Source organism: Conger conger, chromosome 8, assembly GCF_963514075.1.
Source record: "Conger conger chromosome 8, fConCon1.1, whole genome shotgun sequence".
NCBI classification, from domain to species: Eukaryota; Metazoa; Chordata; class Actinopteri; order Anguilliformes; family Congridae; genus Conger; species Conger conger.
The window spans coordinates 52,035,085-52,060,793 of NC_083767.1; the positions used below are offsets into that span (position 1 = coordinate 52,035,085).

At 41.8% G+C, this 25,709-nt stretch overlaps 1 protein-coding gene across 1 annotated transcript in view; it reads left to right on the forward strand.

Annotated features, from left to right (window-relative positions):
- Positions 1 to 2,213: 2,213 nt before the first annotated feature.
- sema3ab (sema domain, immunoglobulin domain (Ig), short basic domain, secreted, (semaphorin) 3Ab) overlaps positions 2,214 to 25,709 on the forward strand; it is a 44,873-nt gene continuing 21,377 nt past the window's right edge. Inside the window, exons 1-5 of the mRNA XM_061250955.1 lie at positions 2,214 to 2,317; positions 2,504 to 2,713; positions 17,845 to 18,002; positions 20,143 to 20,205; positions 25,159 to 25,278. Coding sequence (XP_061106939.1) covers positions 2,602 to 2,713; positions 17,845 to 18,002; positions 20,143 to 20,205; positions 25,159 to 25,278 — 453 coding nt within the window. The 5' untranslated portion in view covers positions 2,214 to 2,317; positions 2,504 to 2,601. The remainder of the gene's footprint in view (positions 2,318 to 2,503; positions 2,714 to 17,844; positions 18,003 to 20,142; positions 20,206 to 25,158; positions 25,279 to 25,709) is intronic.

Below are 25,709 nucleotides of genomic sequence, written 5' to 3' on the forward strand. Positions count from 1 at the left end.
GCGAGACCCCAGGCTCCCAGCACTGCGGGTTTAATGAGAACAGGGGAAGTCAGGGCCTATAAAAGGGAGCTGGTGATGGATGTGCGGGACCTTGAAATGGATATTGCTCATCACACACCCACCCTACTGTACATCAGCGCACTGCGAAAGCAGTTTCAGGGTCACACAATAAGGACACCAGATCTCTCCTGGAGGGCGTTTGAAAGTTACACATCTGTAGCTCAGGGCTGGATCAGGGATGAGTACCTCTAGTCTTGGAGTGTTGCTATAGTTGCTGGTGTTCTGTGGTCTTGCCCAAATCCTGAATCATTCAAGCAAAGCAAAAATAATTACATATATGTAGAATGGGCCCATTCTTAAGGAACTTAAAAAACCTTCTGTAGCCTCATGTCTCAACAAAGGATTAATCTCTATGCATCGTGATCAAAAGTCTAGTGCTTTAGATGCCAGAAGTGCTATAGAAGTAAGTGATGATGGTGATGGTGATGACACAGGGAGGCCTTAAAGGGAGGGGCAGGTGTCCTCGGCACAGTACCGAGGGTTTCTGTCAGCAAGAGATAATGGGGAAAGAAGGGCCCAAGTGATCAAAGACACTACTTAGAGCTGTTCCCTCCTCCAGAACCTCACTCATCTCCCATTGTAACTGTCAGCTCTCTGCTCCTACACCACGTCCTGTGGGCGAGCTGGACCATGACTGGTTTTGGGTGCGTCCGTAATGACTAACGTTCCGGGCACTGGCCTTGGCCCTTCAGAGTCTCCTGGAAGTGTCCGGCAGGTTTTCTATTTTTAATGCCGGGTGCTGAAAGCTCTGGAAGCCACTGTCAGTGACTTCTCATTTAGTGGCAATGGCGTGTCGCACCTTATTAAAACGTCACTGCCGAAATATTCCAGCATGCCGGTAATATGTGAAATAGAAACGCAAAGATAACAGTTTCAGCCTCGCAGGTCAACTCCCAGTGTGTCCCACCTGATCTTATCTGCACATCTTTTCTTGTTCGTCCCACAGGGGCCATTGCAGGTGCTGTGGTCGAAACACAGATAAATGTTTTGATATTTCCTGCTGTCATGCTGTCATGTTGACCGAAAAACTGTCACACAGTTTGGGAATGATCCTTTCATCCGGCGTCTTTGTTGAGGGTAAACATCTCAGATAGCCTGTAGATTAGACTCATATGGGTTGGGTAATGAATGTCCCACTGGGGCGACTTTGTGGCGGTGCGTCTTTTCACAGTCATTGTGGGGTGTGGAGTGGCATGCGGTGGCTCTACTTATCAAACATTTTAACACTTAAGTGCTGATCACACCATTTGAAAGGAATCTGCAATGTCATGTCATGCTGGGAGATGTAAGAGCTGAGATTTCACTTAATGGACAGGGAACCACTTGAGAAAGAAAACCTAGATATTTAATGAATCTTATGGACTTGTGAGAATAAAGGATTGATCATTTGGTCCATTGTCTAAATCAATACCAACATGTCCAACATGATGATTAAACAATTTTACACAGTCTAAAATCATCTTGTCATAAAAGCTTGCAGGTTTTGCAGTGACCATATTTAGTAATATCTGAGTGGAAGTGGAATTGCTTTTGAGTTATCATATGCCAGAAGCAGAGATTTCACTATGTGTGTGCATTTGCATGTTTAACTGTGTGTGTATGTGTATTTGTTTTACAGTCAGTGGGGTGGAAGTGGGGAGAAATGTGCTAACAGAACAGTGTCTCACTTTCTCAGTTGTTTCTTCCAAGAGACAGCCATGGTGTGATCCTTGCTAAAAATACATGACCAAAACCAGGGGGGAACTGGCCCAATCTTCTGCTCCACTGTGGGGAGTGTAGCCCCTGTCGTGGAGAAGTAACCCACCCCCCAGTGACACTGTGAGAATGTGGGTGCCTCCTGTCAAAGACAGAGACATAACGACAGGAAGGACAGGAGAGAGGGACAGGAGGACAGAGAGAGAATGAGGAAGTGATGGACAGAAAGAGGTGTAAGATCATGAAAGGGGGAAGTGAGTGAGAGAAGAAGAGACAGAGGAAGAATGTGGAGAAAGAGAGAGAGAGCTAAGAAAAAACCTGTTCAGGATATCTTCTGTCATCTCCTAGCTGGAAGACCTCTCTCCCTCACTCTCTCTCCCCCTCTCTCTCCCTCAGCTGCTCGTTCTCTCGCTCGCTCTCCCTCCCCCTGATGGTGCAGCAGCATTCAGTTTAGTCGAGCTGTGGACAGGATTAGACGTTGCCTGTGACTCTTAGAAGAGAGAGGAGAGAACTGCTCTGGGGTTTAAATCATTCACGGAGAAGCAGTGGTGGGACAGCCCTGGTTAGCTCTCCCTCTTTCTCTCCAAAGCATCCAAAATCTGATTTGCCACACATTTGTCTGTGTGCTCAGATTTTTTACCTGTTGGGTGAAGTTCAACTGTCACAGGAGCAATGTGAGTGTGGCTCTGCTGTGTTTCTCTTCTTCTGTGAAATTGACCCACATCCCCTGTCACCTGTCCACCCTCAGGTTCTGGGGTTCCGACGCTTCTGGGGACTTGCTGGTGTTTTTTGGGGGGTTTTTTTGGCGGACAGACTGCACCCTGAGCCGGTGGCTCCGGGACCACCATGGACTACCTCGCTGGGATTATAGTGCTGCTCTGTGGAGTGTCTCTGCCTTCGAGCGAGGGATCGCAACAGCCCAAGCACAACGTCCCGCGCCTCAAGCTCTCCTACAAGGGTAAGTCATATATTCCTATTTCTCCTGGCTGCCGTGAGACTCCGTGTCCCAGCTTCTGCTGTGGAAACAAAAAAGCTGCTTCCCCTGAACTGGAGTGCTCATTTTCTGCAATATTTTTAGATTGTTTCCATGTGCTCAACAAGTCTCAATGAAATATACGCATTAGCTCTTTGCACCTTTTTATGTTTTTTCTTTCCTACACCCTGCAGTGAAATTACATTTGACAGCTGAGTTAAACCGATGTTTTGTTCTGTTGGCCCAGAAAGTGATTTTACAGTTTGTTCCTGGGAATACATTACTGCCGCTATTGCAGTATACTTTGTACATGTGTGATATTTTGAATGTGCGTATTGGCAAATGAAGTGTAGCATTAAAACAGCATATTACAATGGTGCTTTATTACAGTATGCGCTGTGCACTGCTGGCAATGTTCAGATCAAGCTCTTTGCTGTTGTTCTTTCAAGTCTAGGCCTTAATAAGGCTGTGGTGAACTTACATTAACAGGATAGCGGGAAAATGTTTAACTGTTAACTGCAATTACCACCAAGTAATTTATTACAAACCCATTTATATGGGTATGTAATATAGAACAGCCATGCAACAAGTTCTACAGCCAAGGCTGAGATGTTTTTTATGCTTCAGAAAACATGTTTCCTTTATAGACATAGGGATCTTTATGTTATTGAAATGTATTTATTTATTTATTTTTCAATTTGTATTATTTCATAAAATGCTCAGTCATATAGGCGGATACTGTCAATCTGGCCCATAATTTATGAAGTAAGATATAAGATATAAGTATTATTCATTGCACCTTAATGAACATAGTCGCAGTTCTATAAATATAAGTGTGTTTGTATTATCACTATTGATTTACTAAATTTTGGATTCATACCCTTGGCAAAGCCATTAAGTAATCATATTAATTATAGAGTCATTGACCTGTGTTGAGAAAAAAAAATAAAAAGGTTTATTTAAATAAATAGTTTGCCATGAATTTGGATTTGTCAAAGTGGTCGTGTAGCATTTGCTATGTATTTGAGTAAATGTATTGATATCGATGAATAAGTTTACACAGGTAATTTATGAATATTCCGATCCGATTGCCCCGACCATATGTCAGTTTAATCAAGCTTAATTCCGACTGGTTATTTTTTTCAATAGGCTAATACATTTCAAGTGCCATGCGCTCTTAAAAATAATCTATCATTCGCGCAATTGTATTATTGAAATAAATAAATAAATAAATACATGCTTTGTGACTCATATACAACACACAAACGCATACGGTATTGCTACATGTTATTGAAATTAGTAATAGCCTACTTCTAATGTTTAGTTGTTAAAAGCTAATTATAGCTTTATATATTGCCAATAATAATAATAATAATAATAATAATAATAATAATAATAATAATAATAATAATTACATGCGAATTGTTTTCACAAATTAGCCAATTTCAATGAGAATATATTTTAGCAGCATTATGCTCTTATTGCCAGTTGAAACTAATTCCAAGGATAGCCTACATGTTGGCTATATTATGTATTGGAATTGCACCTTTTTTGGCTGTTTGAATGTGTCAGAACAGACTCGTAATCGAGTGAACAGGCACCTGGCCACTCAATCACACACATTAATTTCGAGAAACAATACGGTAGACCCCACAGGTGCTAGATTGAGCTTTTGATGCCATAAAGGAGACTGTTTCCTCGCGCTCCACTCTGGGTGTTGTTAGGATATTTTTTTAATGAAGAGCGCCACAAAAAGTAAACTCTGTGAGAGAAACTGATTGTTAGGCGAAGTGGCGTTCCTTTTTTTACCCTGTGCATCCAGCGTAGCAATTACACAAAATAAACGGTGAGAGGAATTCTCTGCAGACGACCATCGCACGCGCAAAATGAGCGATTTATCTCACTGGCTCTACAATTATTTCAACGTCTCATTTGCCTCCAAGTATAGCGGGATTTTATTCAGCAATGATACGCCTGCAATGCTCTTATTCGAACCCAGCAGTGAATGGAACTTGTGTATATATCAGCCATGTGGGTTTACGTGCGTGAGAACTTAATGCTTGTCTTTAAAAATGGAAAAAATGTTTAGTGATTTCCAAAGTAAATTCAGTCTGGACGTCATAACATGAATCTGAAACAAAATCGAAATAATCGTAATTATAATGCTTGATTCTAGAATGCGAGCCTGTTGCAATATTGTATTCAATTTGATAACATGGTTATGGGTTCTGTTGATGTTGGCTATTTAATTCTGTGAATGTTGTTTTAGGAGCTCTTCATTATGGAAAACACTGACCCCTGCAGTTTGTAGGAGAAAATCCAGTGTTAAATTCTATAGAGTAATAATCTGATTGTCAGAATCTATTTCAGAACTTCAATGTTCAAAACAACATGAGAATTGCAATATCTTGTATAGTGTTTGCCCATTCAGACACATAAGTCGCATGCATTTTTGCAGGGGTGGACCTCTATAGAAGACTGTGTACTATGTGTAGACTGTGTGCTGTAGGAATTCATTTTAAATCTTTCAAAATAGACACGCTCTACACTGACCGCACTATACGCAGTCTGGGGCTGTCTTATTATAAGTTCACATTCTCGTGAATTCCTAAATGCGATATATTCCAGTGACAAGACGGATATGGGTAATTACAAGGTGAGCGCAATTATACCAGCCCCACAATGTTGTTTTCCTGCATTTGATCATCCCCCTGTGGAAGCATTCTCTGAAAGCCACATACCACATTCCTTAAGTACAGTTTTCAGTGTCACTCTTTAAGTGGACGTCTTGCCCTGGACATGGTCCGTCCTGTATATGCGGATATTTTGGGGATCCTTTGGCTCTGTGTGGCCCAGGACGAGAAGCTGCGGCCTGTCTGGGGACTGACCGCCAATTCTGACAATCACATGCAGCTCCCCGCCGGAATGCGGACCGTGACCACAGACGCTGTTCTGTCCGCAATGATGCCGGGCTGCAGCATGAAAACAGAAACTGAGGCAGGAATATATAGTATAGTGCTACAAAGTGACACTAACATGGCATTGTGATATCTGCTGCATCACCATATGTTGGGGAGGGGGTTGTTCCCACAGCATTTTGTAGTCAGTTTTCCAAATGGACATTGGGTCCAGTGTGTGGCGGTACACACACCTGTGTGTGCCCGTCAGTGGGGAGGGTGTCAGGTATCACTGGGATCTCTAGGCTGGCTCGCTCACCGCAGGGGTCTGCTGGAGATGGGCCCGTTCAGCTGATTGGCTGACGTGGGGGTTTCAGCAGAGCTGGGCTCTCTGCTCACACTGTTAATGCTTTGAGGCAGGCTTTCTTTTATTTGGAAACAAGACCAAAACCATGCTACTCCAGAATATTTTCGGTTTGTTCTTTTTCCCCCAAGACTCTTTAACATCCTTGTTGGGGAGAGATGCCGGCACACATTTGAAAAGGCTCAGCTGTAGAAATAATTAGAAATAATTATTTTGTGGCGAAGAAAAAAAAACAAGCCCATATACCTGAGGGTCAGTTGGTTAACATTAGAATAGTCCTTAAATAGACTGGAATAATTAGGTGAGCCCTCTAATAGTATATTTCTGTCAACAACTCTCTACTGACAATCTGTGGGTACAGACTCCCAAAAGGCCTGGACTTCAGCCTGTGGGAAGCCTGTGGGAAATGTCTGCACCCCTTGCTATGTTCAGTGCAAACTGGAGGCAATCCCAACATGACCGGTGAGCCTGGAGCTCTAGTTTAAGGGTCTCACAGTGTTAAGGATCTACAAAAACAATCGCAGGCTTACTCAAACATAAGGCAATGTAGACTGGCTGGATCAACACACAATGTAACTGGAAAAGAAAACACTCCGAAAAAGGGTACATCTCTGGTTTTCACACCAACAGTGTCCGTGACTTGGGCCAGCATGCCTCTGTTATATCGCCAGCCAAGGTCTACAGTAACATTACTCTGTGTGAGGAGTAGCATTTGTTTCTCAGGCCTTACGAAAATCTTATCTTTGTAAAGCTAGCCTGCTGTTTTGTGTGCAAGACCTACAAGCAGACCTCAATTACAGTGGAGAAAGAGGAGGTTTTGCTTAACGCTCTCATTAAGCTTTTAATCCGCAAGCACGTCAAGAATCTAAAGGCGTGACTTCAGTTTCGATGGGTGTGTGAACGGTTTCCTTTTCCACCATGTTGGCGTGCCCTACATTTGACACTCTGCAATGTCCACAGTGATATACCTGTTCAGTTCCAGTGGGCTGTTTATGCCGTTTCGAGCCAGAGCACCTGCAGCCATTGCTTGCACAGGCACTCACACTCTCTATTTGCACCTCGCGGTGCTGACCGATGTGTTGGAGACGTGTGTTCGCAGGTGATGAGTGAAACACAAAGGTGTCAGACATTCCTGAGTGCTCCGGGAGAGCTGCAGTCCTGTGGCAGAGACATTCACACAGGTAGTCTCTTGTCGTTCCCTCGTGTTAAAGAGAGAATGAGATTGTCTGGCCTTGTTCAACCTTCCAAAATGGAAGGATTGTGAGTTCCTCACCAACAGAAGCCACCTATGCTGCATACCAGGACTGGCAACACATTTTTCAAATGAACCTGCAGTAATATAAAAAAATGGATTGAAATGATTTTATCTGCATAAGGCAGCCTCAGCTATTTCATGCACTTGATGTATTTTGTAAACAACCAAAGGTAATCAGTTTACATAATCCTGTAGGTAAGGTTTTTGTTTTGTCACTGAACCAAATGAATTGCCCTTGAGTAAAATGCATAAATCAACACAGTGGTGAATAATGTGGAGTTTCATGGGAAAAAGTTATATCGTTTAATAGGCTGGTCTAAATGAATAACAGAACTGAGCCTGGCTCCATGTGCCCCACAGTGCATCACAGTGAACAATCAGAATGTAGGGTAAGAGAGTTTATTTTTATCAGTCTCAGATGGGACTGTTCCGGTGCATCCATCTGCCCTCTGCATCTGACATCCACTGTAACAGAATAAATCTGAGGGAGAAAAGGACAGAGAGAGAGAGAGAGAGAGGGAGGGGGGAGGGAAAGTGAGAGAGAAAGGGTGGGGGAGAGAAGGGAAGAGGGACACTGGCACACAGTGGAAGAGGGAAATGGAAAGAGGGAACTAGGAAAAGGGCAATGATAGAGAGGATGTGAGGGAATTCGAGCTTTGGAGAATGAGAGAGAGGGAAGCAGAGAGATAAGGAGAGATGGGAGTGGGGATGACGAGATTGAATTCGAGGAAGAGGCAAAGAAGATAAAAGAGAGTGAGAGACAGCGAGTGGGAGGTAGTGATCAAGGGAGGGAGAGAGAGGTAAAATATGTAGAGAAAGAAGGTAGACAGGACAAAGGATGGGAGAGAGGGCGTGTGTAAGAGGAAGAGAGGGTGAGTTAGGGCGCAGGAAGACTAACCCCTAACAGGCAATGCAATGATCTGTGACTATATGCAGATGCAGCAGTCATTGATCAGAACCAGAAGATTTATTTATCCAGGGAGTGCTCTGTTGTACTTATAGTTTCTGCCACACCATCAAGGTTACATTAACAATGCTACTGAGATGTACAGCATGACCCTCTTTTTATCATTAATAGTTTCATAATTTCAGTTAAATTATCACCAGTATAGTCACCAGTCAATTATCACCAGTTGAATTTTGTATCAGATGTGTACATTTGACAAGATTATCTAATAGTATCAACAACAGGCCCCCATGCATAGAATAGTCATTAATACGTTTTTCTCTATTGCAGCAACATTCTCAATCTGAGCGATGCCTATAACAGTTTGTGGTTCACCCCTAAATTCAAGTGGAGATTGGTGTAATTAAATGGTTCCATGTACGTACACTTGGTTTCTATATAAAATGGAAAGGAAAAACAGAATTCCATGTGGTGAGACAGAAATATTGTGTTTCATCAAAATTATGTGTTTGCCCAACACTGAAATGCATCTGTAAATCCATATGCAACATATGCTGTGACACAGAGGGGACATTCAATCTCAATTTTGAGGAATTTAGGCAAATAATTATTTCTGTTCTTACTTGTCATCACCAGTCTGGTGGTAACTCCACACAAAAATATTCAGAAAGAATTTATAAAAAGAAGTTCTGGAGGGGTTCTTCAGTGCATTAGCTCTTAGTGCGACAGTGTTGGTTGTGACTGGGAATCAGGGTGATGGATAATTGGATATATCATCAGCTTTCATAAAGAGGTATTCTTTCGTTAGGGTATTCTCCGCCTCATCGCGTTATAGCGGCTCTTAGATCAGGCACTCACCTCTGTCAGCTAACTTGTAAAGCCTCAAGCTATATAACAGTACATCTCAGCAGATGGGCTGCAGAGTGAAAAGTAGCAAGAGCATGCATTTCGGAGAATGATTCACTGAGGGATTTGCAATGTCAGGCCTATGTATACATGTACCGAATTAGAGAATAATGAACAGAGCAAACAAAGAGATTATTTAGAAGAAAAATTAGATCTGCGGTAACATGCATGAATTCTTTACTCAGCTGTAGGCCTACAGCAGTTTGTTCATTGCCACCTTAGTTGGGCGCTCACTTCCAAACAGGATAAATTATGACCCACAAAGACACGTTTGTCACACATTGCTTTGGGTTTGCTCTTTGTGTCAGCATCACTTTGAGCGAGACATCCACCTGAAGCATGACTGTGTGTTTATTTATCTTCCTTTTCAAACCTGTCAGCGCGCTGTTACGAAGAAAAGTGCTGGTGGCCACATGACTATAAATTGGTTGTCCAGGTAGAATACAGGGAAATCGGTACAAACTTGCGTAATTGGAGGAAATGGACGAGCAAGCTGTCAAGTATTTGTGCGCTTAGAATAACATTTTAGCACTTCTGTCAGATGGGTCATTCCCATAGAAGCCAGTCTACAACACCTGTGTTGGGAGCTGTGACATTGCCTGAATTGTATCGTGCCAGAGGAGAAAGGCTCAAGCTTTGAACAGCAGTAGCCATAAATTCCCTGTGAAGCAAGTTTTAGAGGTTTCTCATGTGTTTGGAAAATACATAAGACCAGATGTTCTCTTTCAAGGGCTTTGGGACAATTGAGCTTAGATTACAAAATTAAAAGTTGTTTTTTTCGACAAATCATGCTCTGTCTGCCTGACGGTTCTTAGAGCAGGGCTATTTCCTGAAATTTCTGTGTGCACTCGCTCATACAGTGTTGTGACCTTTGGTTGTTTAATCATTCAGCTATTGTTACAAAGACAAGAAGAGCAAAATATGCGGCCAGGGAAAAAATACTGGCACAAATAATGTTCCTATTTTTTTCACTACAAAATTAAGTTCAAAAGAATCCACTTCATTTCCATTATGCTTTTCAATCGTCAGATGATTGCTTTGCATGAATCAATATATTTCACTGCAGTGTGGAGTGCGTTGATGGCATTCACAGAGCAGTACAAGTGGATTGTGTAAGCAGCACTTAACATCACAAAGCGGGCCGCAGCTCACAGGATCCTCTCTGCTCTGAATACAGGCACAGAGAAGGGGAAAAGAAAGGAACTATTAAGTAAGTCCTCATTGACCCCCTGCTCACTATACAGTCTTCGTTTTCAACAGATTTCAAGCTTCTAGCCAGGAGACTTGCTAAAGCTGCTCACAGGGAGGTCTAAAGAAAATATTTGTACAGGTTCTGTGAGTGTTATTCCTCTGGTTCTGAATGCTCATAATGTGTTATCAAGACTTGAAGAGTGTATAGATGGGGCTGTTGGCCCTGTTGTAATAGCTATGACCTCTGCTTGCGTTTATTGCACTGTTCTAAGTGAACAGCCAGAGGTGTGAATGCGGTCCTGGTGAAGTTGTTTTGTGGCACATATGAAAAGCTGTTACCAATATGTATGTGAAGACAGCATAAAAAAGGCATTCAAACAAGCTCCACCTTACTGTAAATGTGTGTTTGATGGAAGCCCGGATAGGTACCAATGGGATGGCATTCACTGGGGTGAATGTTTTTTTTTCCACTGTGGCCGCTCTCTTTGGTAAGTTTGAGTTGTTTTTTTTTTGCTCATTTGTTTTGCTAGTGTCAGAGCAGACTGCTAGCTGCGTTCTTGCTGGTTTGCTTATACGTGAGCTGTTGGAAAAGTGGACTAGCTGTGTGATGACATTGGTTCCATCCACATGGCAGTAGGGCCATAGCGGCATCAGCCTGCAATTCCAAGAGCCAGACGCAGACAGGGAGTAATGTTGAGTCTACATTTACTTCTGGGAAACCTCTTAACTTGACGGGCGATGGTGTGCTGGAGAGAACAGGGACCGGCTACATTGGGTAATGTGACAGAAAAGTAGTCTCGTTCCGTCATGACAGCCAGCTTTGGCTGGCTTAGCCCAGTTCTATTGTGGTACAGGGCTGTCCGTTCTGATGCTGCCAATATGGTACATGCCCAGTCAGTCCTGGGCACTGCAGGAAGAGAACAGGGGCACTCACTCAACAGTAATGGGTGCTGTGCACTCACTGCCCTTTCATGGAAAAGACCACTGAGTGGAAGATATTGATTTCACGGAGCAACTGTATACAGTCCCAGAAGCCTGGTGTTGGCAGTTATTGGTGATGATTTGGTTGAACAGCACTCCTCTGGTCACTGATGTAGTGAAACTGCTTGAGACACTACATTTTTAAAACTTCCCATTCCATTCCAGGGCTGCACAACAGGCCTTCTCCCTGTCACTGGACTGCCCTATGGTTACAATGGCAATAGGCCGCTTAGATTATTTGGGTTTGTGGGTATTGCCTGCTGTCTTTATTTTCGCGAGTTCCCATTGGCAGGTGCAGTCATCATCTCATTAGGCACTTCCATGGGGCTTTTGAAGAACACGCCACGGCGAATGGGAATTATCCAGCTGAGAAGTCACTTTGTGCGCACCGGCTCATAAGGCACCGGCCCGTTTCAGTCAGTCCACAGCGGCCTTTTGTCTCACCGCGCTGCATCCCAGCTTCAGGCGGCTCTGCTCGGAGTGAAAGGGGGCGAAGGGAACGAAGCCAGTGGGAGGAACCAGGGCCTGCGTGGCCATTCTGTTATTCAGAGAGACGGAAATCTTCAGAATAAACAGAAGAAATATATCATCGTGTATCATCTTCATCTCCATTCTTTCATCTGTTTTTCTTTCAGGAGGAAACCACAAACCGTTGAAAGGGCAAAGCTAGCCACGTTCTATACTTGAAGCCATTTTATTTGTTATTTGGCTGTTTATTTAGCAGATGCCCTTCTTAGTGGGTGACTTAAGACGATACGAGTGTGCGTTGTTTGCATTCCTTAAGTTTATTTGTGCAGCTGGATTTTTATCGGAGCAAATGAGGTGAAGCACCCTGCTGAAGGGTTCAATAGCTCTGTCCCTCCTGGGATTTTAATCCATAGCTCTGAAGGTCATGCTCTGGTACAGTACTTAAGCCATTACTCTGCTGGAGCGCCACATTGGCATGCTTGTTAAGCTAGGCTCATACTTTGTTTTGACTGCCCTGCTTTGGGCAAGTGAACGTCATTCTCCAAACATAATTTGATTCTTTTTAGCGAATTAAGAGTTTGACTGAAGAAATTGTACAGAATTCAGCAACATAATTCAAGAGGTCTGTTGTGTTTTTTGGCTGACAGACAGGCCTTCTGTACCCAGGACAAAACTAAAGATAGCCTTTTCAGGTATCCTTTATAATATGTCCTGGCCATCTTAGTGTTACATCTTTTAATACTTACAGTATATGTGGAAATTGTAGTCATTACATTGTAGCATACAGCATGCCATTTGTTGATTGAGCACCACAAACTTTTGTTCTGTGGCTAGCAGTCATTAATGGCAGTGAACTTTACAGTGAAATGTAATAAACGTGCATGTTTCTGTAGTCACCCCAAGCTAAATAACACCGGTCAACCTATCAGTCCCTGTGCAGAGCTAAAGGGTAACCAGGATAGTTATATTGAAGAAAAACCAACCAAAGGCAAAAAGGGCAATGAAAAAGCTATGACACTCAGGGAAAGTGTCTGTGGGTGAGGGCATTGAGTAGACTGGGTTCCTCTGGATTTGGTTAAAAATGTTCGCTTGTAATAGGTAACGGTAAGTGAATAATACAGACTGTAAATGAACAATCCACAAAGTTAGAGTTTTCTCCAAATGAGTTGAGAGCGCTCCACTCCCAAAATTAAAAGCATATATTAATTTACATTCATGTATTTAGTAAATTTATGATTAAAAATAAATCATTTTTTGCATATGGGTACTGATCCCATATGCAAAAATGGGAGAGGAACTTATCATCTGTCAGTTGAACTTTTAAACTTTATCTTGAGATTTTGGAATTCCATTTCTACCACAATAAACATAAGCAACAATATATACACTTCACAAAATGGTAGAAATTCCATCAGCAAATCAAAGTATAAAGATTTATACTTTTTCAGATCTTTGAATTGGCAAACATTTAATTTGGTCTTGATTTTAGAAGCAGAACTGACACATTGATCAGATTTCACCCAGACCAGTTCATCAGGAGCAGTCTTTTTATAGCACACAGTTTTGGAAAGAAAGCCATGCGATAAAGCTGGAAGAATCATAACACAGAAAACTCAACATCAAGCTAAGTGCAATAAACTTCAAAATATCTGCTCTGGCAACGTAAACGCCTCTCCCTTATCAAATATGTGTCTACTTCGCATTTCTACATTAGTAAATAAATGTAATGGCTTATATCATGGCAGATGTTTCAAAAGGTGGCAATACTGTTGCCAAGATGAAATGAAAATGAAATGTTTTTTGGCTATCTGGTTATCCCTGAGGGTGAAACTGTAGCTCATATTGACTTGGTTCTCTCTTAAAAGAAATCTAAGTTGTAAATCCTCACTCATAAGGAAAACATTATTTCAGATTGAACAAAACACCACAGAGAAAAATATTAAATTAAATTGTGTGAGTGAGTATGAAAGTGAAGGAGAGAGAATATTTTTCATTATCACAGCACCATTAAAAACATAAAGATTGATTCTCATATTTGCAGTATACTCAGACAACTGCAGAAATTAACATTTAAACCTGTTGCCTTTTCAATGTTTTTAATGCCAGGAAAACCCCGGGGTCTGACAAATCAAAGGGTGGAAATAAGGAATGTTAAAGACTAAATTGTTACAAATATTATATGAATACACATTTTTGCCTTGTGATTGAGGCTATAATTGGGTACTCAGCTATGACTGAGTGTATGAGTCATTCTTTAAAAGAAGCAGGAGGAGGGCTGTGATTGGAGGAGCCATTCTATAGCAAGAAGCAGTAGGACAGCTGTGATTGGAGGGGCCATTCTATAACAAGAAGCAGTCGGACAGCTGTGATTGGAGGAGCCATTCCATAACAAGAAGCTGTAGGACAGCTGTGATTGGAGGAGCCATTCTATAACAACTAGGATGAGTGCTCAGTTCTGCCTGCCTCATTCTGATTTCCTGAACATTGGCATAAATGTATACAGTATGCATACTCACCAACGAACATTTAAACTCCATTAAAAAACCTTGATTAATTCAATTAAAAATGAGAATGGCAATCGTATCTATTCAGAGGTTTGTAAGCAAACATTAATCCATACCAACTCGGTTAATGCTTGTATTCTAGCAAATTCATTATGATCAATTGGGCTTAGCAGGTTTTGGCATTTTGATAAAGCTATTGTATTTGACCATGATTGATGTTTCTAATGTTACCCTGAGTCAACTTTAAGATGATGACAGTCTCTTTAAAGAAAACCTAATTTACCCCTTAGCCAAGCCTGCAATTAAATTGTTAAATACTCCCCATACTTATTCCATTCTGCACTCCTTATTCCATTCCCTAAACACTAAAGCACTGGCATTCCTAGGCATTCCTTATCCTCGAACAGTAAGTAGTGAATGCTCACTCTGAACTGGGAGAATTGTCCTCTGGGCTGCAAGCCAGTGCAAGGTCATCTGATAGGGAAGATGTCCAAGATAAGATCTCACGGTCAGATCCGGTCTGACCTGAGGTACTCTTGCAAAACAGGAACTCTGTCATTCAAAAGACGAGCTGGCTTGTATTGCCTGCACTGGTGTATGGAGGCAGCACCTTCTGATGAGTGACACAGGTCAAGAAGAGAGCAACACAAGTGCACTCTAAACGCCAGCCATAAGAGAGGCTGGGAAAGCCATCATAGGGTGTTTTTGTTATGATCACAGAAAAGATAGCTCTCTACACCCTCTGAGTGTATAATATCGGTGGAATAATATTCTGGAACAGCTGATATTAAAACCAGGACTGCTGGAACTGAAGTATTGACCCTGTCATCATATGAGCTACCCCGAATAGTCTTTCAGTGGAAACAGATCCCTACTCATTCTCAAAACAGACTATCGCTGCAGCTATTATTGCTATTGCTCATAGTGGGGTTTTATGGACCATGGAAATGCCCTAATGTGTTTACATTATTATAAACAATAATATAATTCACTTGTTTTAAGTGCTAACTCTGCACCAATATTCTGTGTGAACTCCCATCACCTTTTATAAAATATTTTTAAAATACTTTATAAAATGTTCTGAACCATTGTAGCACTCTCTCACTTAAGCTACAGCTAAGTTACAGCGAACAGAATTTGATACGTTTATTTAGCCTTGTGCAGTAATGTGGCTCTAAATTTTCTCTCTCCCAAGCACCTACAGTACTCCAAATTTTTTCGCCAACAACAAATCTTGGATCCAGCTGATGACAAATATGACACGATGATAAATACAACATATCCCTGTGGCAGAGCTGAACTCCCCTAAAACTCCCCAAAACTCCACAGTGAAGCTGGAATTCATTCATTCACTTTCCACCAGTTCTGAGTAAACAGGAGGAATAAGTGTGTCATTGTCGTTGCAGTAAAAGCCACATCTGGTAACGTGTAAACCAAAGGAAAAACGAGGAAAGGTTGAGGCTTGATGAGTGTTTTGCACATACTCGTTTTTAACACCACCAGAAATTGCTGAGCGGAACCTGTGGAACCCGGAACCCACCCTCTCTCTCTTTCTCTCTCCCAAAATATGGGTGCAGGTGTGGAGACTCAGGGCGTGCCTGCCCTGGCTCCTGTTCATCCTGACTAACGGCGGATGTATGCGTGGGGTGTGGGAGGGGCAATTCTGAGTCACTTGCGGGATTTTAGCAGTAATTTGTGCTCACATCCTCACCCCTATAACCCTCTGCGGCTCAGATCTTTGGTTTTCCTGTGGGTTTCCTGTGGTTTTCCTGTAAACCCTGAATGATGGACATGGCAGGAATTCCACCCTGTTGCTCATTTTAAAACAACTTTTTATTATCTCCATGTCCTGCTGCGGTTCAGGTCGTTTGGAAACGCGTGTGTGTTGCTACAATGCCCACTTTGTATTAATGTTCAGTTGCCATTGCATTCATTTGTTTTGGAAAGGTCACTACACTTGGACAGAAGTCAGTATCCACTGTTTATATTCGCTGAACTTCAGTTGGCTGCCACATTCAGGGTCACCTCAGTCATGCCAGCTCTGGCTGCAGTGCCCATCCAGCTAACCCTGTATTGAAACAGCTTCAGGGTCTGGGGGTGAACAAACATGAGCCGCGGCCAGCTGGGATCGCACACTCTGGCAGGTACAGTATAAGCCAAAGGCAACTGAACCACATAGCTGTGTTCTACCCTTCCTGTCTGCCCAGACCTCCGTGCGGAGTTTTGCATTAAATTGTGTATTTCAGTTCTCACACTTTCAACACGTTAGCGCTGTCCAACTTGCAAGCACAAATTCAAACCGACTGTTATATGAGATTATATAGTTCATGATAATATATAAAGACTCTATTTTATAAAAAGTAGTGACCTGATGGCAACTAATGGTAATTTGTATGCATTTATTTGTGTCATTAATAGTGAAATGCTGATAATGCTTAACATATGCAATGAGTTTGTACTTAACCCTGTAATAATCAGATTACAATACCTTACATTTTACTTAAGATCTCAATGCTGTGAGTAACCCAGACAGATGCTCATAAATTCACAGAGTCAATCCCTACAGTGATTAAAATTTCAGAGAGACCACTCAAAATCTGAGCTGAATGCAACAACCTGACCTGAGACTGTGCTCCCACACTGGGCCCTGGGCTGCCCTCCTTTCATGTGAATCACAATCCATTTTGTTGGGGAAGTCATAAATTAAATATAGCAGGGGCCTCTTCGGTCTCATTTTCATGAGGCTGACAGAAGAAAAGAGGTATCGGGCATATCTAACCGCGTGTGAATGATTGCACTAATTACATGGTCCAGCACATACTGAGTCATGCTGCTCCTATCCGGTAATCTCATTTCAGCTGCTTTACGACACGCTTGACAGTTGTATGAAATTTCAAAATGGCAGACAGTCTTGCGTCAGACCAGGGAATTAGATTAGGAACAGATTAGTTTATTAAGGGCAAATGGTCAAAAACGTGCATTTTTTCTACAGCCCCTTCACTGTCCACCACACATGAAGATGTGTTTAGCATAAATCATTGTGAATAATGGGTGGCGCAGACTAAAGACTCTTCATTGTTATCTGAAAATGTATTTTTATGCACAGAATTTCTTGACAAAGTACTTTGCAATGCCACCCTGCTGACTTTTAACATCCCGTGCATGTGAGCTCACGCTAAACAATGAAATATGTGCCTGAAAGCACACGGAAATGAATTTCCTTCCACTCATTCTGAATTGCTCTGCGGACTGGGTGGACATGAGCTGTCCGTGAGGCAGAGCTGGCTTCCCAGTGAGTCACGCACACGTCAAAACTTCAGAGCTGCGGCCCAAAGTCCCTAATTTACAATGGCAGGTCACACTCTGGCATTGCGGCTGTGGCTTCTGCCAGGGACTCTGTGTTTATGCTGCGGATGCTGGCAATTTCCTCAGCCCTGGTCGCGCTTCCACACACTACACACCTGCCAGGGAGAGGGAATGGCCTGGTCATATGTCTGCCCGCAATGTCATTGGCAGCGGGAGGGAGAAAAGGCTTCTTGAATGAAAAACAGAGCTTCCATAATCCTGAGTCAGTTATTTTTTGCTCCTTCCTGTAGTCCCGATGTTCTGAACTCATGCCCCCCTGTCCTCCTCTCCCTTTCAGAGATGCTGGAGTCCAACAACCTAATTACCTTTAACGGCCTGGCTAACAGCTCCAGCTACCACACCTTCCTGTTGGATGAGGAGAAGGGCAGACTGCTGGTGGGAGCCAAGGACCACATTTTCTCCTTTAATCTGCTCAACATCAAGGAGTATTTGACGGTAGGTCCTGTTGGAGTTGTCTTTGGGAGGGATGGTGATGGAGGAGCACAGCCAAAGTCAATGGCATGGGGTTTGCTCAGGCTTACCAGTCTGCTGACACCTGGAGCGCCACCTTTTGAATATGACTATTTTGTTTCAGAACAGTTCTTGCTAAGAGCATAGTGATCGAAACGGCTCTACTTTTGTCTTAGTGCTCACAATTAGGCACTGCACCTGAAACTGATTTATGTAAGTATTCTATGTTCCAGAAATGGCATCAGCAGAGGGGTACAATACGTTATGTTATGATTGTTATGATGATGAGGATGATGAAGTGAATGAATACATAAAATACCATGACATATTTTAGGCCAGTAAGGTTCACTTGAACCACTCAAGCCATGAACAAGTGATCTGAACTACATTGTGGGATTTCTTGCCTTTGTCAGCTAACATTGTATGGGAAGAAATATTCTATGCCCCCATTATTACACATACCCATTGTGCCTGGCGTCCTGAACTCAGAGGATACTTGACCGGATACTGGAAAACTCAAACTGACAAGCTGTCCATCTCAGAAAAATATAGCTTGTCAAGAAATCAAGTAGAAAGGGAAAGTGATGGACATAACCAATGAAAAGTCATCTCCGGTGGCCGAGTAGCTGCACCTCTGACAGGCCTGATATGGGCGACCAGGGACTGCGAATCAACAGAAAAGCACCCCATGAATATTTAAAGGCGAAGCTGTCACGGAAATCTCAGCTGTCCGAAGCACGCGAGAGGCCCGTCCTTCACCTGGATGAATAATGGAGAGTAAACTGGAACAAAGTGAAGACAAATTGCATTTTGTTTCCCTCAAGAACATGAGCTGCAGCTCTGAAATACCCCACATCCTTCCCACTCCCACCCCTGCCAACAACCACAGAAATATTATTGTGTGCAAATCTGGCTTTTGAACGTCACACCAGATCCCGGTCAATTATATCATTGTTTTGTATTCAAATACCTTTCTGGGCTCAATTGATTTTGCCTCGTGCAATTGAGCCAACCAAGAGGACAAAAAGGCATTTTTTTTTTTTATGTATTAGGTTCCAAAAAACCAGACAAGCTCAGTAAAGCAAATAAGTATTTTAAATAAGTATTTGAATCCGAAACGATTACGTATATGACCCAGGTCTGCCTCACATGCAGATCTGAAAACAGTTGTTAAAGAGGACAGGGAATCAGTTACCATATTCGCAGCATGGCTTAGCACTAGAACCTCACTATTGGTCTTACTGTTTTAATGGCAGTGCTAAGCAGGAGGTAGCAGGGATGGGGTTTTGGGCTTAGAGCTTTCACCGGAGGTCCCTACAAGGATGTCCTATAACTTTCCAACAGTGTCCGGTGTCCAATGAGCACATAAATGTGGCTGTGTAGAGATGCCCTGTTTTCCACTCACTAGAACTCGAGACAGAAACTATGTGAGGCTCACACTCTTATAGCAGCAGGACTCCCTCTCTCACTGGCACAGTACAGTCTGACTGCTGTGTCTGTTTCTGAGACGACTGGCTGGAGTGGAGACGGTCAGGAAGTCAAATAATCCGAGACTCCGATCTGGTTTCATTTCTGCCTCGATCGTATCTCAGCTATTTTTCTCGCCCCAAAGTCCGTTTCTCTGGGGTCGATTACACTGATTTCCCTCCTTTTCGCCCAGGAGCTATGCACTGTATAATGTTTCATTACGCCACCTGGAACAGGTTAGTGTGCCCTTTTATCTGATTGTTAACAGTGCTGGCAGAAACCCTGACACAAGGGGCCTATGGGCAGGGCCACGATATTCATTTGGGATTAATATTGAAAAGGGGGATAATGTTAATACTTGAAAAGCATTGTGAATATCACAATATTTAAGATTTTAGAAACAAATAAATCATGAACTGTGCATGTAAGAAATTGTGTCTAATAGTTTTGTCTTGTGACTACAGTAGATTGCAAGGTTTGTGTATCATACTGGAGCATACAGTACATACTGAATTAGAGAGGTTATTGTTACAGTCCACTTTCAGTAATAAATGTATTTGATATGTCAACAAAATAACAAAAAAGAAAAAGACAAACACTGCCCCTCACAGAAGGCTATTATTAAGGAAGTGTGACTTATTTTCTTTTCATGTTCAAGATTGCATGGCCAGCAACCCCGTCAAGGCGAGACGAATGCAAGTGGGCTGGGAAAGACATCTTGGTGAGTTCGACTGTATGTGCACGATGTGACCTTGTTTGTCCATTGCCATTTCTCTTATTCTTGGACACTGAGCAAAAAGTCAAATCAAATTCAGTCAGTATGGTATTATATGAATTGATTCCATGCTTCCCTCCCCAGGCCAACATATCCGGATTCCTTTCTCTTTATTTAAATTATGAAGCCTCCATAGTCATTTCACTTGCTGAAACAGTAATGCATTTGGGTTAAGATAACAAACCAAGTATCACTTTTAAAGCAGCCTCTAAGGGCAAATGCTTTCATGCCACCATACGTGGCTTGTACGTTTTGGGCTCAGTTCCTGTCTGCCACTGTGCATACTGCATGCCAGGCAGAGCATAGAAATACCTCATTGCATAATGGAGGTCTTTGCCTCTACGTGCTGTTTTACACTGCACTTACAATGCAGTGCCGTATCAAAATGACATGGCTCACTAAGCAGAATGGGGGAGCTACAGAATGCCTGCAGTTGTCCGTGGAGACCCGTAGGGTTTGGTATGAAACATTCTTCATGACTTCTTTCTAATCATCTGTAGAAAGTAATGCAATACTCATATCAGGCATACGGTGTGACACTTAATTTAACAGCCTCACAGAATTTTGGCTGAAGTGCATTATAATACATTCTGAATTGCGCTACATACTTAGAAAACCGGCCAACGGTGGCTCCAGCCCTAAGTGTTTTTTTGTTTTTTCAAACCATAAATGTTTGAAAAAGTTAAATATTTGTCAAATGCCATAATTGAGCAGTTGTTCTTTATATAAATGTTAAACAATTTCCTGTGTACTTTAATATACTGTAATCAGACATAATTGCTGTAATTTAGTTTGAATGCTTCACAAAATAGTCAGGTTATAAAAAACTAATTACACTGTGTCCGCCAATGTCTATCCATACTGTGTATGGCTCTGTTTCAAAGAGAGATATTTTGCATTACCTACTATAAAACTCCTATAGCTTGGAGTTATAAATATGTTGCTGAAAAAATTATTACCAAATTGGATCTTTGTTAGCCCACTGAATTTGTCTGAAGTTTTTATTTTTAAAGAGAATAGTATAGAAACAGTATACGCTTACTGAGCACTTTATTAGGAACACCTACATATTCGTGTGATTATGTAATTAACCATTTGTGTGGCTGCAGTGCAATGCATAGAATCATGCAGATATGGGTCAGGAGCTTCAATTAATGTTCACATCAAACATCAGAATAAAATGTGATCTCAGTGATTTGATTGTTGGTTTGAGTATTTCTGTAACTGCTGATCTGCTGGGATTTTCACACACAACAGTCTCTAGAGTTTACTCAGAATGGTGCGAAAAACAAAAAACATCCAGTGAGTGGCAGTTCTGTGGATGGTAATGCGTTGATGATGAGAGAGGTCAACAGACAATGGCCAGACTGGTTAGAGCTGACAGAAAAGCTATGGTAACTCAGATAACCACTCTGTACAATTGTGGTGAGCAGAAAGGTATATCAGAATGCACAACACATCAAACCTTGTAGTGGATGTGTAACACTTATGTCAGTCAAGAACAGAAAGCTGAGGCTGCAGTGGGCACAGGCTCACCAAAACTGGATAGTTTAAAACTGGAAAAACGTAGCCTGGTCTGATGAATCTCAATTTCTGCTGAGGCATACAGATGTTAGGGTCAGAATTTGGTGCCAACAACATGAATCCATGGACCAAACCTGCCTTGTATCCACAGTCCAGGCTGGTGGTGGTGGTGTAATGTTTTCTTGGCACACTTTTGGCCCGTTAATACGAATCAGTCATTGCTTGAATGCAAGCCTATTTGAGTATTGTTGCTGACCATGTGCATCCCTTCATGGCCACAATATACCCATCTTCTAATGTCTACTTCCAGCATGATAATGCACCATGTCACAAAGCAAAAGTAATTTCAAACTGGTTTCATGAACATGACAATGAGTTCAATGTTCTTCAGTAGCCTTCCCGGCACCGGATCTGAATCCAATATAACACTTTTGGGATGTGGTAGAAAGGGATATTCGCAGCACGACTGTGCAGCTGACAAATCTGCAGAAATTGTGTGATGCAATAATGTCAACATGGAACAGAATCTCAAAGGAATGTTTTCATGTTGTGGAATCCATTCCAGGAAGAATTGAGGCTGTTTTGAGAGCAAAGGGAGGCCTTACCCCGCATTAGTATAGTGTTCCTAATAAAGTACAAGAGTAAAAGAGTAAAATGTGTTCATTCAGACATGGTATATCAGTTGGATTTTTGTGGTTTGAATGTATTTTGTTATTTTCAATGACACATTTGTGTAAGTCAGATACCTTGAGTGCTCTGTTCACAGCAATGAACAGGCTTTTAGTAGTTGAGAAATGTTTGAGTTTAGTTTGGCAGATAGCACTTGTCTTCCAACAGCTCTGAAACAACACTGGCTCCAAGACAAACATTATGATATATTTCTGTGGAGGGACAAGTGAATTGGCACAAAATGTGGGAGACGACTGCATAAATAATACAGAGGGATGATAGCTGTGCTTCAATCACAAGAACACCCACCAAAAGCAAGAGAATTATAGCTACTGAGTGTTGAGTCCATGTGGAAAATGTCTAGCACTTTATTATAAATAGGGCTCGTCTGAACTGCTGTAAAATCTTTTGCGTGTTATTTTTCCTTCTGCAAATGTGCAGAAGATGAATGCGAGATGATCCCATCAAAGCTGTCTTGTGTCAGGTCAGCATGGCAGTAATGAGAGGAAAGACTGAGTGAAGCTTGATGTCTCCAAACTGGAACAATGTCTTGTCTCGGCCCATTGGCGATAAATTGAATAAATGTGTACGTGTTGGGTTGACAGGGAAAATGTGCTGGGAGACAGTTGGCTATGCATTATGAGTATTCTGAGAGTAAAAATGTTAATCCTCCCTGCCAAGTTCCATCGGTCTGAGGTAAACATTTGACTGACAGCTCATTTGAAATACATTTGTTGTTTTAAAATAGCAAACATAATGAGATGTTTGTGTAATCATGTAAGCCTCTCTCTGCCTTTTCATGTCTGAAATGTATTGGCATTGTTTTTCCTTGTCTGTTAAACACATGCATAGCTATACATATCTTCCATAGCCTTATTCTATCCTCACACACACACACACACACAAACACACATACACATACATAAGAGATAATGAACAGCGAGCGAGTCGATTGTTTCAGAATGAGCCCCGCCAGGCTTCCTATATGTGACCCCAACGTGATGTAGAGACAGCTTAATCACCCTGAGGGGCCTTATTTTGAAACAACAGATGAGCTCATTCTATACTGTGTCACTTATGCCACAGCGACTCACCAAATAAATGAACTGCCAGAAAATCTTATTTAAATTGATTTTGTTTTACATGATTAAAAATGTCTAGCTTCAGCCACAAAAATTGTTTATAGAAACAACAATGGCTTTTTGTATACTAGCCATCACAAACAAGCTTCTGTAGCTTAACAATGTTGTGGCACTAATCGTATTAACAATAACAAGCTTGCCACCATTCCAGCTTAATGATCTGCACTTATATACAGTACAATCCCACTGTTTTGCAACTTGAATGATGGATTTGGGCAACAACTATACAATTGCAGGGAGTTGCATTTAAATATGCAAACAATATAGTGTACAGTGGCACTGCCCACAGAACACGTCAATGCATAATTAGCTACAGAGTTGCCCTGGGAGGGAGAGAATCTGTCGGCAGGTTGTTCTCCTCAGCCTATGTGCTCTTACTCAAACCATCTGTATGTAAGTCATTCGGTCCTCCAGCACAATAATTACAGATTGCTCAGTAAAAACAAGTTGTTGGCTGTAAGAGCTGGAAAGATATACAGATGACGTTGCAGTTATGGGATAGGCATGAGAAAGCAATTATATATTCTATCTGGAAATAAATAGATATAAAAAAACTTAGTTTCCTCTCAATTAAGCCATCTTACAAGTACATAAAAACCAAAATGCAATGCAAACTACAATGTACTTTGACAAAGCAATATTACTGCATATTATCCTCTATCCAACAGCAGAATATTTTCTGATATTGAAACGATATCACTGCATGTACACCCCTTCCGTAGCACTCTGGTGTCCCTAATAGGGACTGAGTATCTGTCTTCATGCGCCAAGGATGATACAATCTCCCGGTTATCCTGGAACACTTGTTTATACAGATGGGCATCTTTATTTTCTTAACGATACAGGAAAGGGCTGTCTCCCTCAGCCTTAGCCAATGAGGCCGCACATGGCAATGTGTGTTCTAATCTGTGGGTGGGGCCCCACGTCAGACGCTCCTATGGCTGTTTATTATGGAGGAAATGCTGGCCAATCATCTCCCTCAGCATCTGAAACATAAACAGCAGAGAGGGCGCAGACCAATGTGCAGATGATAAAACAAGCACAGTTGTCAGTTATCACCTACATGCAGCTTTGAAAATACACATATGACCTTTCGATATTAAAATGGCTTTGGTAAAGAAACAGAATGTACTGCAATGAATTGTGGGCTGACTGCAATTCAACTTATTGTAGCCTGTTGCAGGTGGCAGTGCAGTAGGTGTAAATGAAAATTATGCTTGTTAGTAGTACACCTCATAATTCATTGAACATGTCTACATAACTTTCAGTGTCAGTGTTACGGTAAAGTGATCAGTGGTTCAACAAAATGGGTAAAATATCATTACTTCTTTTCACATGCAATTAAACTTTTTTTTTTTAGTTTAAGACAAATGCTGATTGAACTCTTAATTCAAGATTTGAATCAGTCGTACCAGAAGTAAGGCATGTTGAATGACAACAGTCTGGTAAAATACTTATAAATCTCCAAAGCACACCCCAAGGTCTTTGATGTGATATTTATGAGAGGAAATAGGTTTGGCAGTGAGAACCCAGTTGAATTTTGTGACTTCTCCTCTCCTTACAGAAAGAATGCTCCAATTTCCTCAAGGTGCTTCAGACATTTAATCAAACCCACTTGTATGCCTGTGGAACTGGAGCCTTTCACCCGATCTGTGCCTATCTGGAGGTGGGAAAACGACCAGAGGTAAGATGTCAGTGATTATAAATCACAATTCACAAGAAATCGGATATACGTACATAAAACCTTGGGGCTTTATTTTTAAAGAGCTGGACAAATATACAAATTGGGCTGTACAAATTGGCTCGTGTACACAATGTGTTGCAGCAGACACATTTGTAAGTGGTGTGACTTTCCCAGTTGAATTGTATTAAACTGTATTTACTTAAGTTAAATGTGGTTTCTCTTCACACCATGGTCATGTTTTATATGCCCTCATCAACCAATTACACAGGTGTGGTTAATAATCACTACTCTACCAAACACACAATTTCATTCTTCTCAACAACGTGGCTTCTACTGCATGCTCTTGTGTAATTTTGCCTTGGAATCTAGACACTTTGAAATGTATTCCAACCCATTCATTTTTAAATTGTTATTTAATTATTATTGTATGA